The 13,525-nt window shown below is 38.4% G+C and overlaps 1 protein-coding gene across 5 annotated transcripts in view; it reads left to right on the forward strand.

Annotated features, from left to right (window-relative positions):
* The first annotated feature begins 406 nt into the window (after positions 1-406).
* The window catches only part of AP3B1 (adaptor related protein complex 3 subunit beta 1), a 153,058-nt gene continuing 139,939 nt past the window's right edge, over positions 407-13,525 (forward strand). The window contains exon 1 of one of the 5 annotated variants that reach the window (XM_064735990.1): positions 407-646. In XM_064735990.1, coding sequence (XP_064592060.1) covers positions 516-646 — 131 coding nt within the window. In that variant the 5' untranslated portion in view covers positions 407-515. Of the gene's footprint in view, positions 647-10,078; positions 10,293-13,525 lie in introns of those variants that run through there. The other 4 variants (XM_064735989.1, XR_010443078.1, XM_064735988.1 and 1 more) reach the window with 4 other exon arrangements.

Genomic DNA, 13,525 nt, shown 5'->3' on the forward strand with positions numbered 1-13,525 from the left:
AGATGGACTGAAGGCTGCTCTAATGAACACAGATTACTCCTGAAGTACTAAGGGAGATAGGAAAGATGGACGTAGGAAAACAGAATTGTAAAAAGGAATTAGGAGGAACTTCCCTCAGAAGACTTCTAACTATCCTTTTATACTTCTGGCGCCGCATATGTAAGCAGCTTGCTTCTACCGTCAGCGTGGAGTACTGCCATTCGTAACACGGTCCCTAGAAGCCGCAAGCGAGCCGACGCCCTAGGCCAAGCTTTGCCTGTTAAGGGCCCGACAGAGGCCGCGCAGGTCGAGGCGCGGCGGAGCCACCCGGCCCGGCCCGGCCCAGCCCTGCCCTTCCCTTCCCTTCCCCCGGCCCCGCGGCCGCGGCTCCGGCCGCACGTCCGGGCCGGGCCGCCCCGCCCCCCGCCGCGTGACCGCCCGGCTTCCGGGGAGAGCGCCGGGCCGGCAGCGCCGCGGGTGCCGCCACGGAAACTTTGGCGGGGCGGGCGAGCAGCCGCTTCAGCAGGGGCACCACCATGTCCGGCAACGGGCTCTCTTACAGCGAGCAGGGCGGAGAGGCGGCGCCCGAGCTGGGGCAGGAGGCGGCTCCCACCGTGACCCCCTCGGCTCCTGCGGCCTTCGGGCTCTTCAGCAGCGACACCAAGAAGTAAGGGGGCTCGCGGGCGGGCGGGGCTGGGCATCCCACGGGCAGGGACAGTTCCTGGGGCCCTGGCCGGGAAGCCGCGCCTCCCGCTTGACTCCCGTCGAGACTCCGCGGAAAAGTTCGCTTGCTTGCGTTTAAAGTGTGCATAGATAGTGGGTTATCTGTAAAGTGTTTCTTTTGGTTTGTTCGAAAAACTGCTTATCGATTCTCCTCTGTTTCGGCAGCTAACCGCGGTGGAATTGTCCTAATTTTGCCTTCAAATGTGTATATGTAAAAAAAGTGTTTGTAAAAAGGAGTGTTTGTGATAGTTATGGCTGGAAATGTGGTGGATCAGTGCGAGGTGGCCAGCTCGAAGTGGGTGTTAACAGTGTTAACAGTCTCTTGGTCAGAAGTCAAAATGAGGAAATGGAGAAGGTAAAAAAAACCCAGCCAAGTGCACTGGTACAGAAAGCTTTCAGCTCCTTAAAGTAAAAGTGGATTGGAGAGGAAGAATGTCCAAATGAAAGGATCAAAAGGTTTGCTAAGCTGGAATTGTATTCTACAACAAATTGGAAATCTATTCCAAGAGCAACCAATAAAAAGCACCATAAACTTAAGGTCTCATGTACATTAGAAAATCAATTGCTACGTCTTCAGTTTGATTGTTCTGCACAAAGAGAACATCTATGCTCTGGAAACCTCGACTGATGTGTTTATTTGTGAGCCACAGCAGAGTAAATCACGAAAACATGAACCTGCAGACACTCTTAATGCTTAGCTCTATAAGACAGTAGCTGATGGGCCTCCTCAGTTTGCCAGATGAGTCTCATTTCTTTTTCCCTTTCTATTTTGCTAAATACTTCACTTTTTTATTCCAGTTCAAATTTTCTCTGCTCTAGTATAAATGTGCTTCTGCGGATCTGTGTGTTTTAGCTGATTTACATTGTTTGCACCCTTCTTTCCTTATCCCCTTCTGTAGAAACAACTTGGCACTTTATTTCCAAACTATTATTTTGCTACTTTCTTTTTACCACGGGGTGGAGGGTATCCTGTTCATTGAACATGGCCATAATTTTCTAAATAACTCATAAACATTGAACTGTTTTGCAGATAGAGTATAGTTCTCTGTTTTATTAAATGCAGAAGCTGAAGTGAGTGATTCTACCCGAGGCTCCCCAGTGATCATAGGGAAATACAGCTCTGTGTGGTCCTGAGATGTTTTCTACATGTGTATGGAAAAACCAGCAGCTTGTGCTATGTGAGCGTGCCAGATTAATTAATTGCTCCTCTAGACTTGCTCTTACCCTTACAGGAATGTAATTCTCTAAAGGAATGACTTGAGAGAAAAACAGACATTGCTGTCTGTGGTGTTTTGTAGCTGACAAGCAAATTCTTGCTGAAATAGGGTGTTATCCACAATTCACTTAACGCAGTTCACTTCAGCTTAACACTTGCGTGGTTAAGCTCTGAGTAGTTGAGGATTGGGTAGTTGACGAGCAGATGCTGTACAGGGAGGGTGATTTGTGTAGGGTGAAAAACCTACTGGACTGCAAGTGAGGGTTATTGTTAGAAAAGCAGGCTGTGTGGCACTCTAGTTGGAAAACGCAGTATTCATCAAGCATATACATTGTATTTCTAATAGTTCACTCTAGTGCGAAACCTGCTCATCACAAGACAATACAAGAGAATACAGGGAAGTGCAAGATGTGTCCTTGCATCTTTTGCATGAATGTGTGGGTTTAGGGTTAAATGAAAATTACTGTTAGAGTTTTTTAAAGGTTGTTTGCTCATCTCTCTAGATTGTCTCTCATTATTGCTGAGGTACTCATGTCTGATATTATTGTGTTTTTTCAGTGCTTGGCAAACTTTTTTGTTGCTGAGGAAGTGGAATTCATCCTTGGGTCTACTGATGATACAAGAAATACTCCCTGTCAGCAGAGGGATACATATATAGTTATGGCCCAGAACATTAGTGCAGTGATGTTAGACCAGAGCTCTGTGCTTGCCTATTGCCAGTCAATCAGAATAATATAATGTAGTTGATGTATAAGTATCAAGATAGTATTGTAAGCACTTCATTGAAAAAGTTCCAGTCTTTTATCTTCATTTTCCCCTGTTTGTCATGAAGAAGTAGGCCAAAATGGTTAAGAAAATAATGAAGTTGTTAGGATAAGTTGTTTTTGATCCTGATCCTTAGGAGCTCACACAGAGGCACAAATCAGTATTGGTACACTTAAATCTGAAATCCAAAGTTGGTCTAATATAAAATTTGTCCTGGTTTTTTACTCACATTTCAGTAGGACTACTCTGCTGAAGTTCATATCATCTAAAACATCATCTGAACATCCCTTGGTGTAAAAGTCTATGTGTCATTCTCCTGCTAAAGCTGTGTTTTTTACCTTTAGCATTCAATGATCTGTCCACTAACTTTCAATTAAAAATGTAATTTCAAATCAATTACTGAACATAGTATTTTGGGTACATGCTTGTGTTGTAGCTTGGTTCAAACATGTGCCATTGGTATTGAAGATATCTTAGTTGATCAAAATTTCTGACCTGGTGACATCTTTATCCTGACAAAATGCGAAATTTTACTCTTAGAAGATTATTAAAAATAACTGTTTATTTCATGATCTTTTATCTTAATATAAGCAAGGTGCATTATGTTGCACGCACCATGTGCAAGCATTGTTTCTTATTGCATAATACACTGTATGTGTCCACTGCAGTGAAAGAAAATAGAAAACATAAAAATAAAATTTTGGTCTGCTTCTGTGAGATGACTGCATGTTCAGGACAAAAGAGAGACGGTAAGGAGGAGGGTTTTCTAATCTCTCTGTAGTGTTACAACATGTATATCAGGAACTGATTTCTTACTGGTGCTTACTAAACTAAAACTGTTCTTGAATAAGAGATTTCATAACAAATGTATTACAGTGGTGCTACCTTTTCCTTGTGTATTTAATCCTGACTAAAGAGGCAAATAGGACTTGTGGTTTTGGTATGTAGTGCTGTTAAAGCCTTTTGGTTAGTTAGATGAATGAAGTAGATCTGGCGTTCGGAGAATGGAATTTTTTGTGTTCATTCTGTTAAGCATCTCAATAACTAAATAATTGAAAGATCTTACATACCTGAGATGAGTCAATCTCAACATTCTTGTGTGGAAAGGGCCCTGTTGCATGACTGGAGATGCCTTTTGCTCTCTTTCCTCTCTTCCTCTTTCACACTTGTCACATGAAATGACATGTATGGTATTCCTTTATAAAAAAAAAGTGTATTTATGTTTTAAGAATGTATTTGTGTGTCCAAATTGGCAGTTTGACACTTGTCTGTGAACTGAAATATTCTAGATATTCCCATGTCTCGCATGTTTCAAAAAGTAGAGAAAGGGTCAGATTCTGGTCCCCAGAGTAATGGAAACAGTCTCCAGAGAAGTCTCTGTCCATAACAGAAATTTTCAGCAGAAAATTTGTAAGAGCTGATAGGTTATGTGAATCTTCGTACAATCTGAATCCAGCATATGGGCCTCAAGCTATTTCTCCTAGTTCTAGATTGATGGACTCCATGCAGTAAACACTGCCTAGCTGGAATCTCAAAATCTCCTGTTTAGTCTAGAGAAATATTATGTGATTCACATCACCTAAGTTAATAGAATATTTTTATAGTTACATTATGCTTTATTACATTATTATTGCTCTGAGTGGAGGAATGAAAATTCTAACCACCTTCCAACATGTAAGAGTACCTGAAGAGCTACTTAGAAACACAGAATCCCTGTTAATTGCATATATTTGGGTACAGCTATAACTGCCTACATCTAATTGCAGGTGGACAGAGGATTTTCATCTATATTAATTGCATTTTAAACAAAACTTACCACATGTAAAATTAGAATATAATAATATTTGGTACTTGGAAGTGGTACAATTTCAGCAATAAAACTAGTTATTGCTTTAGCTGATAAAATGCAACAACTTAAGAGGTGAACCATAGGAGTAACATCCGTAGATGTCAATTGCTAAGTGCAGTATTGAAGCAGATGGCAAAATTTATAGCACATATTTTCAACTTTACTGATTTGCATCTTTAAACTATTTCTGCCAAGCAAAATAGGTTTGTAATTTATTAGATTTTTTTTGTTGCAGGTCTGGCTTACATGTTTTGTTGAGCCATTCGTCAGAAAACTCAGCAGTCCTGCAAACTCATTTTTCTTTGCAGAGATTTGCAAGCCTGTTTTGCAGAGAGCTGAAGGTGGTGATTTCATTAAGATACTCATTCCCCAATTCTCTGTGCAGAAGACTTTTCCAAACCCATTGGAGCTAAAAACTTGCTTTCAACAGCTGCCAGTGGTGTTCTTGGAGTCTTAAATTGATCTAGTTTTGTCTTGGCATATTCTGTTCAACCAGTCATGGAGAGATTGTACATAGATTGCTGTTTTGTGAAATTCTTGGAGGAGACTCCAGCTCTAATATTCAAACTTGATGCATGCACTAGCTCACTGGCACAACTACTTTCTTTCTCCATCTGTTAAAATGGCCCTGTGCCCACCAATATGGTTGTATGCCAGTTTTGGTAGGATGTATAACCCAGCAAAGATGAGTGGTTTGGATGAACTGATAAGTCTACAAGATAAAATCTGAACCCTCTAGTCAGTACAAGAATAGGAGTTAAATGCAGTGTACAAATGTGGGCATGCTATTGCAGAACATTTCTCCAACTGAAATCTGTCAGATCTGATGGGAAGTGCCACACAGTGAATATGTTCTTATTGCCATGCACTTGGCACATGAGGATGCAAGCAATGAATTGTTGATTTGCTGTGGCTCTCTGTAATGCAGTCACTATATTTTTGTGTCTTTTTTATTTGCTCCAAATGGCAAGTTTTGCAATTTTAAGGTCTTCAGTGTGGTTTCTGCATATTTACTGCTTTGTCATTTATTTGTGTTAGACGTTTGCTTTGATCTGCATCCTGAATGATATTAAATAGACATATCTACAGGTCTTACAAGGCTGAAATTCCACAGTTTTAGTTCTGCTTTTTTTGAAGGCTGTTCTTGTTTGTGTCACCCTGTGATAGTTTTGGTACTTGGAGGAAGCTAGAATGGTTTTCACGTTCTGCTAGAAGATGAGCAGCCTTGTAATGCTGTTAAACAGTGTTTCCGAAACCTGGACATATATGTAAATATACTAGCACTGAGCAGGTTCTGGCAACACCACCTCTGTGGTGGTATCTTTCAAAGAAGCCTTTTCTCGATATTTTTGGGAAAGCTGGAAACACTAGGAGTTGGACTCAATGATCCTTGTGGGTCCCTTCCAGCTGAGATTATTCTGTGATACTGTTTCTCACTTATAATCTCTTCACAACTATCAAAGGCTGCAAAGAGATCTATAAATGTCTGCAAATTCTGAGCACTAGCCTCAAGAAAGGCTCTAAGTTGACTCAGCCATTTAAGTGGCAGCACCACTTCTGATTACATTCTTTCAGCCTTCAGAAAACTGTCTTCCACTGAGGAAGATTTCTCTCTGGCAGAAGTTTTCCTGCCATATTGGTGGTGTGAGTACTATCAGAAATGGTTATATGCAGTGCAGTTGCAAGACTGAATCTTTTCATCCTTTCAGACAACATTTCTTGTTGCTAGGTGAAAGCATCTTTAACTATTGTACTGACAACAGATAATGTTAGCTCAAATCACAGTCCGACCCAGAAGGGATTTCAAACTGCTTTGTTATACTAGCTGCAATCTGGTTAGAGCTTTTGAAATATAGATGGTTTACATATCTGCATTGATGATGGTGGTAGCAGCAACTTAACAGGTGTTGATGCACTGAGTTGCTCAAGTGTTGCTCAGGTTGTATCCATTCACAACAGAGAACTGGGAGATGCTTTATTTAATTTTTAATTTTACACTTTCCTGTTTCCTCAATGGGACAGAAAGAGTGTAACTAAACATCCAGATTGCAAGTGCTTTGAGAAATTAGTGGCAAAGTTAACAATTAAACTAGTTAAATTATGCTTCTGATCAGACTATAACTGGTTTTGTTCTCTGTGGCTCTCACCCTTACAGGATACTACAATCATCCTGGTTTCCCTCACATCTCTAGTCTATCCTTTAAAACTATTTAGTTTGCTTTTTGCATAATGTGCTTCTTTTTCAGATTGAAAAATCAGGAGTGGCTGAAAAAGAAGTAAATTCTTACCTCTATTTCTCTTTAAACCATAGAACAGCTACATCATAGCCATATGATTCAAGGCTTTCTTGAAGTAGTAGTTGAATTCTGTGTTGTGAATTAGAAGTAAATATAATGCTATAATGGAAAAGAATGGTAGTACTGAACAGCACCACAAGATGTCGTTCAAACAGTTTATGGCATAGACCAAAACACAGTGAAACTCAGATTTCTGACTTTCCTGCTAGAAGAAAACCCTAAATCAACAAAATTAACTCAAATTGCAGCATGTATTTGCTACCAGTTAAGCTTCTGTGTTTTATGGGTCTGAAATTAATTTGCAGTTTCTCTTTAAATGTTAAATTCAAACTTGTTTGCAGTTCACACAATAGTATGACCTAGAATAAACCAATTTATTTTAAGCAATTTGCAGTACAGTAAAATGTCAAGAAAAAAAAATTAATTTTTTCAGGAAATGTGGGATGTTCCCTAGGATTTCATTGCTGCTTAGGTGCCAAGAGTAAAGGTTACACTGCTCTGTAAATGTGTATTTTCTGCTTCAAACTTGGTAACATCCACAGTATTTTGAATTTCATATTGAAGGCCAAAAAAAAAATTATTTTGCTCTGGCTAAAATTATGTCCTGCCAACTGAAGTCTCTTGAATGCAAGAACAGTGCAATTGGTACTATGTAACTGAAATTATACAGTGGGTGGAAAACTTGAAACAAGAAATGCATTGTTAAAACTCAATGCAATGAGACTTCTGTAGCTTCTGTTCTATAAGAGCTTTATTCCATAATATCAAAACTGGTGAAGCTTGCTTCCTCCCCAGTGGTGGATTTGTTTACCACTTCCTAAATCTTTCCTTACAGTGCTACAGTGCTATATTTATATGTGAAGATCTTCTGTCTCACCAGGGTTTGTTTGTTTAGAATTCACTCTCCTTTCCTTGAGGGGATTACAGCTGTTCCCGAGGTTATTGTTGCATTGCTAGTTGGGCTTCAGTTACAGTTTTGATACTCATGAATCTTCTGCTTAATTACTATGAAGGCTCATGACTAGTGGGTGACTTTTGTCAGTAACTGGCATGTCAGAACTGTAGCAAAACTTGAAAATCTGTGGATTTAATCTTACAGTGTTGCTAAAACCGATAGAAAATAAATGTGTATTTTACCAGAGTGGACCAAGTGTTTGCTTAGTAATAGTTAGGAACATGGCAATGCAGTGACAAATGCCACAGATTCTGGATTAATATTTTAGTATAACTGCAAGTTTGTCATAGTTCCTGTGGGAAGGCAAAGTAACTGAGACAGAGGCCCAGATTTATTGCTGACATAGCTGTTTAAACCTCAGTGATATACAGTTATGTCTATCTTTATTTTTCTGTAAAAGTGGGTAATATTGTGCATTGGAATCTGTAATCTTAGGCTTAATCTCAGCAAGATGCCAGTTTTAGTGACCAAGTGTCTACTGACATTAGTATGGCATATTCAGAATTTTTCTTTTGGATGCTTCTTTGCCATAATCAACATGCAGAGTAAGGTGATCAAAGTGTTTTGTGGCATAGGATACCAGGCTTTTAAAGCATAATCTTGTGACTGTCAAGATCTAAGGTTGTTTTTTGTCTTTTTTTTTGTGTTCCTTACACTCCATATACTTACCACACCACTACACCCACCATACTCTTTTATTTTGGGGCAGTTGTAAAAATGTGGCTTATTCCTTTTTTAATGGCAGAAGAATAGAGGCCACAAGAAAGAGCATGAGAACTAGAAAAGATTAGCTGGTGGTTTTTGTTTCTTTCTGGTAGAAACACCTAGAAGTTTAGTCCAAACTGGTAGGTCTGTCACTGGTCCTACAATACTCATACCCTTGTTGTATCTGTAAATGGTACAAAGGTATAAGGAAAGCAGTATTTTCATGTAGAAAGAAAAAATAATGTATATCTTAAATGCTACAAGTAAAAAATATAAAAACATAGAAGAAAGTTAGAAACCAACTACTGCTTAACATTCAACCAATGTTTCAAGGAGAGCATATTTTGGATGTGTTTTGTGATGTCCGTCATGTTGTGTCATTGCAAATCTGTCATGTGTGATTCCTGCTGTGAAAGTTAGGTGATGAGTTTGCATTTCTAATTTATACTACTTTAGCTTTCAAATTGTAATACTTAGGAATGCAAGCCTGTGGTGCTAAAGATTACAAAGGCAGCTGGGAACTGATTTTTTAATACATTAATAATTGACTTGTTGCCTTTTATGGTAGATGTTATACAAGTACTAAAGATCATATTTCATAGCACATACTTAATATTTCATATGAGTATAATATTTCTAATTGTTGTCTATAACAGTGCTTTCAGCTTGCAACTTTTGAGAACTGTAGGCCTAAATTGAAGTAGATGTTAAGACACTAGATTTTGCTTGGGAATTCAAGTGAAGTCTCATAGGGTTCTTAGAATACATCATTAGGCAGGTAGGTGGGAATCTTCCTGTTTTTCTAGGGTTTGTCTTTTAATCACTCTTGGAGAGTGATTTTAACTCTTCCTACTGCTAGGGAAAATGGCTGAGACTACATATCGATACTCTGCCAAAAGTTTGGTCTTTTTTCATCTGCTGTTGTTGGGATCATTACTTTGTGCTTCATATAGTTCCACATAATTTGTCAACTATCAGATTAGGTTTATTTAAACCTGGTGTTGCTCCTGAAGTAATAAAGTTTATATTTCAATCATCTATGATGTGTACCTAGCTCTGTAAGGGTAAAGTCTCTCAAAGTTTTCACAGGTAGAGGCAAAGGTATTGATGCAGCTGAGGGTTGCTTGCATTTTCCTGAGCCCCTGGCAAGTGGAAGTAAGTGATAAAGAAATTATTTGTCTAGGATTGTGTATTGAGGAAGTGTCACCTCAGCATAACTAATGAGTATAGAAACATGAACTCTAGTGTGACTGCAAAGCATACATTTATGTTTACATTTATTTCTATTTAGAGGATTTTTATTAAAAGATTGAAATTTCCTTAAACTTCTTAATGATCAAAATATGAAAATACTTTTGTACTGTACAGTAAATTATATTATGAAGTACTGAAATGCATTTGATTTCCCCGTTGTTCATTGAGGCTCTGATAAGAGTTGTTTTTGGAGGGAAATGACCTTTGAAATTTGCATATGGTATTTGTTTCTGGAAGTTAAAACAGCAAGGGAGTGCATATCCTGTTACTTTGTGAGATTTTCTTTTTTTTAGAGTAGACCTCACTCTTGGCAGGCGACCTTGGTTGAGTTCAGTGATTTTTTTTATTGGTATTTTTACATACTTCACTTTAAAGAATGGAACAAAACTCCACAATGCTGGGCAAAATAATTGAAGTGTCTTGCACTATTAAGTCTGCTCTTAAAGGGAAAAACTTTGATGTTACACTGAAACCATATCTAACTGTAGAAGAAAAAAGCCTTGCTGCTGCTGGTGATCAAGGTGGATGTATGGAGCAATATTTTACTCTGTAAGTATCTAATATTTGCTAATCCTGGATTATTATTTGTTAGAAAAAATATTTAAAAACCCAAACAAACCATCTATTCAAGTAACAATTGATTTCCAAATTGATTCATCAAGAACTGTTGTTTAATTTCTAATTTTTTTTCTTTATATTTTCCCCTGCTGCTTTTCTCATATGGAAATAAAGCTGGTTAAAAACAGATCTTCATATATAAATTTCTTTGGTTTATATCTTCCCAGCTAACAGTTCAAAATGTTTTAATTTGAAGTGTATGATAGAATGTTTTCTATAAGCATTTAGAAGTAGAGCTCATCAATAAACATTCTTCTGTCTTCACATCTTAAATTCACCTTTTTCTTGTTGTTTGTTACATTCTGGGAGTCTTCAGCATGTACTTGGATCTTGTTGTGTGTAACTTCCTCCATTTTTGCTACTTCATCCTCAAACTCAAATTATTATTTCTACATTTTCCGCTTTGTTGACATATTCTTCTTTGTTTGTTTGTTTGTTGATTAGTATTCTACTTTCTATTGGTTAATGAATTTCTCACTTCTCATGATAACGGGTTCACATGCTCAGCCTTTCTCGTATTCTGGGTCAGTGATTTTTTAAATCAGTGGGCTGTGATCATAGTCTCTCCCTGCCAGAATTACCTTTTGTCCAGTTGGAGCTGATTCCACACTATTGCTGAGTTGTCTTTATTAGTTTACTTTTTGTCTTGGTGGTCCTGCAGAATGTTGTTGTGGCCCATCAAATTTGCATTCTTGGTGTGCCCTCAGGGGTGTGTCCTTCTTCCCAAGCTTTGCTAGCCTCTGCTGGGGTCTGAGATCATTGAAACATATCAAGCCCTAAACGTTAACAAGGCAATTCTACAGTCTAGTAATTAGTCTTTCTAATACAAAGACCTCACTGTGAACTTGCTTGTTAGCTGCTATCCATTTCATAGATTGAATCTCATTTATTGTTGATTAGGCTTGAAAGTATACAAAGATGAAACACCAAAGAACATCCTTTCTTAAGAAAATTTTTACAAATTTCACATTTTGCAACAACTGTAGGAAACTGGAACCAGGAGCATAGGACTAAAAACAACTTTTTGAATCAAGTCCTGTCTTTTTGCTGTGTAACTTTTCTTACCATGTTGTACAGATTCCTGCACAGGGAAGAATTATGACTTAAGCAGAAGGAATTAGAGGTTTCTGAGTTTCTGTGTCCAGCTAGAGCAAAGTGTCAGGCAAAGTACTACAAGCTGATCAAAAAAACCTGATGCTTACTTGGTATCCTATGAGGAATAGCTGAGTAGGAATGGTCAGCAAAATCAGCTGTTCCTGTGGCCAAGAGTGATGGGAAGAAAGAGAACTGCCGAAAATTAAATCACAGCTACTCTTCCTAAAACGTAGGAAATGGAACTATACAGATGGATTAAAAGGTAAAAAGCCGAAATTATTAATGATATTTTATGTATAGCCTCAAACCAACAAATACTTTATTTCTGATATAAAAAATAAGGATATGGATCTGAGGGGAAAATATAGAGTGACTAAAAGAAGTGTGGTGATGTAGAGGTGAATACAAGCATCTTCGAGTCAAATCAAAAACTGTAGAGTTTAATCTAGAGAAAGGTGTGACTTTATCCTGGAACGGGAATGTGGATAATAGGAAAACACATATGGCATCACAGCATTAGTTATTTTTAACAGATCTATTAACCTTGAGTGGTGTTACAAGAAGGTACCTTGTATGCTACAACTTGCCTTTGAGGAAGGTGTCCAGCTATAGACTTACTAAGTTGATGGGAGCAGTATGCAAAACTGCAGGACAAAATTGAATGGGACATACATTTTAAATTATCAAATACACAATCAAACAAATGTAACAAATAGAAGACTGACCTTACAGATCTTTGAACATGTCCATGAGTAGCTAAAGATGGTAAAAACCTTTGAGTGTGATGCAGAGAAAATAGGGAGTTACCAGTGATATTTGTGAAGTGGTACTAAAGCAGGCAAGGAAATTGAATGTTTCCTCTTTTTTTCCTTTTTTTTTTTTTAAGAGAATCATTAAATATTAGGCTGTCAAGTGAAGCCAACATTGACAGTATAGGGAATCTGTAATAGATTGCTCCAATTATTTCATGAAACACTTAGATTTGAAAAAGGAGTTAGACTTAAATTGTAAGTTGCATGTAGTTATCCTAAATTTTAGGATACCTTAGCTTAGTAGGAAATGTGTTGATTGTTTTGTTGTTGGGTTTTTTTTTTTCCATCTGGTTGCAGTTCTTTCATGGATGTGTACTGGAATGTGGGCAATGTGGATTTCTTGTGGTGAGGCATAAAGCAGATGCAGTACTGGTTCTGAAAGTATGAGGGAATTTCCTTTAGAGTGATTTTGTCCCTTGCAAGTAGGAAAAACACTAAAGGGTTTATGACCAAATGAATGACAATATTTTTTCTCTTTGTAACTAATTCCAGCTTTGGCTTACACCTTCTCATATGAAATTGTGAGAGCAGTGATAAATCCATATATATCTAGGCTCTGCATTCACTTTTAAAATCGTGTCTGGATATATTTGATCTGGCTGAGATGGAATTATTTTCCCTTGCAGCAGTCTTCATCATGCTGTGTTTTGTATTGGTAGTGAGAGCGGTGTTGGCCACACACCAGTGTTGTTGCTGTTGCTGAGCAGCGCTCATACAGGAGTCAAGACTGCCTCTCCAATATCCCCCTTCCCTACCAGCCTGGAGTTGGGCAAAACCTTGAAGGATGTGTGGCCAGGACTCATGGCCCAGGCAGACCAAGGGGATATTCCATACCATATGATGACTTGTCATCAATAAAAGTGAAGAACAAGGAAAATGGGTGGGCGTTCTTTCTTCTTCTTTCTTATTGGTCTTCCAGAGCACCTGCTAAGTATACTAAAACCCTGCTTCCTGGGGAAGTGGCTGGACATTGCTTGCTGATGTGATGTAGAGAATAAATGTTTGGTTTTCCTTTGCCTCTGCATGCAGTTTTTGCTTTTGCTTTATTAAACTGTCTTTATCTTGACACATGAGGTTTTTTACATCCTATTCTCTCACCCCCATCTTGCTTCAGGAAGGGAGAGAAAGAATGGCTTTGTGGGCATCTGGTGTCCCACCATGGTCTACCCACCGTGTTGCCTTTCACTTGTTTGAAAGTTCACAGGGTTTGAACTTGGAAAGTCTTCAGAGTTCTTCAGAATATTTCCGGTGTCTCAA

Source organism: Zonotrichia leucophrys, chromosome Z (genome assembly GCF_028769735.1).
Source record: "Zonotrichia leucophrys gambelii isolate GWCS_2022_RI chromosome Z, RI_Zleu_2.0, whole genome shotgun sequence".
Taxonomy (NCBI): Eukaryota; Metazoa; Chordata; class Aves; order Passeriformes; family Passerellidae; genus Zonotrichia; species Zonotrichia leucophrys.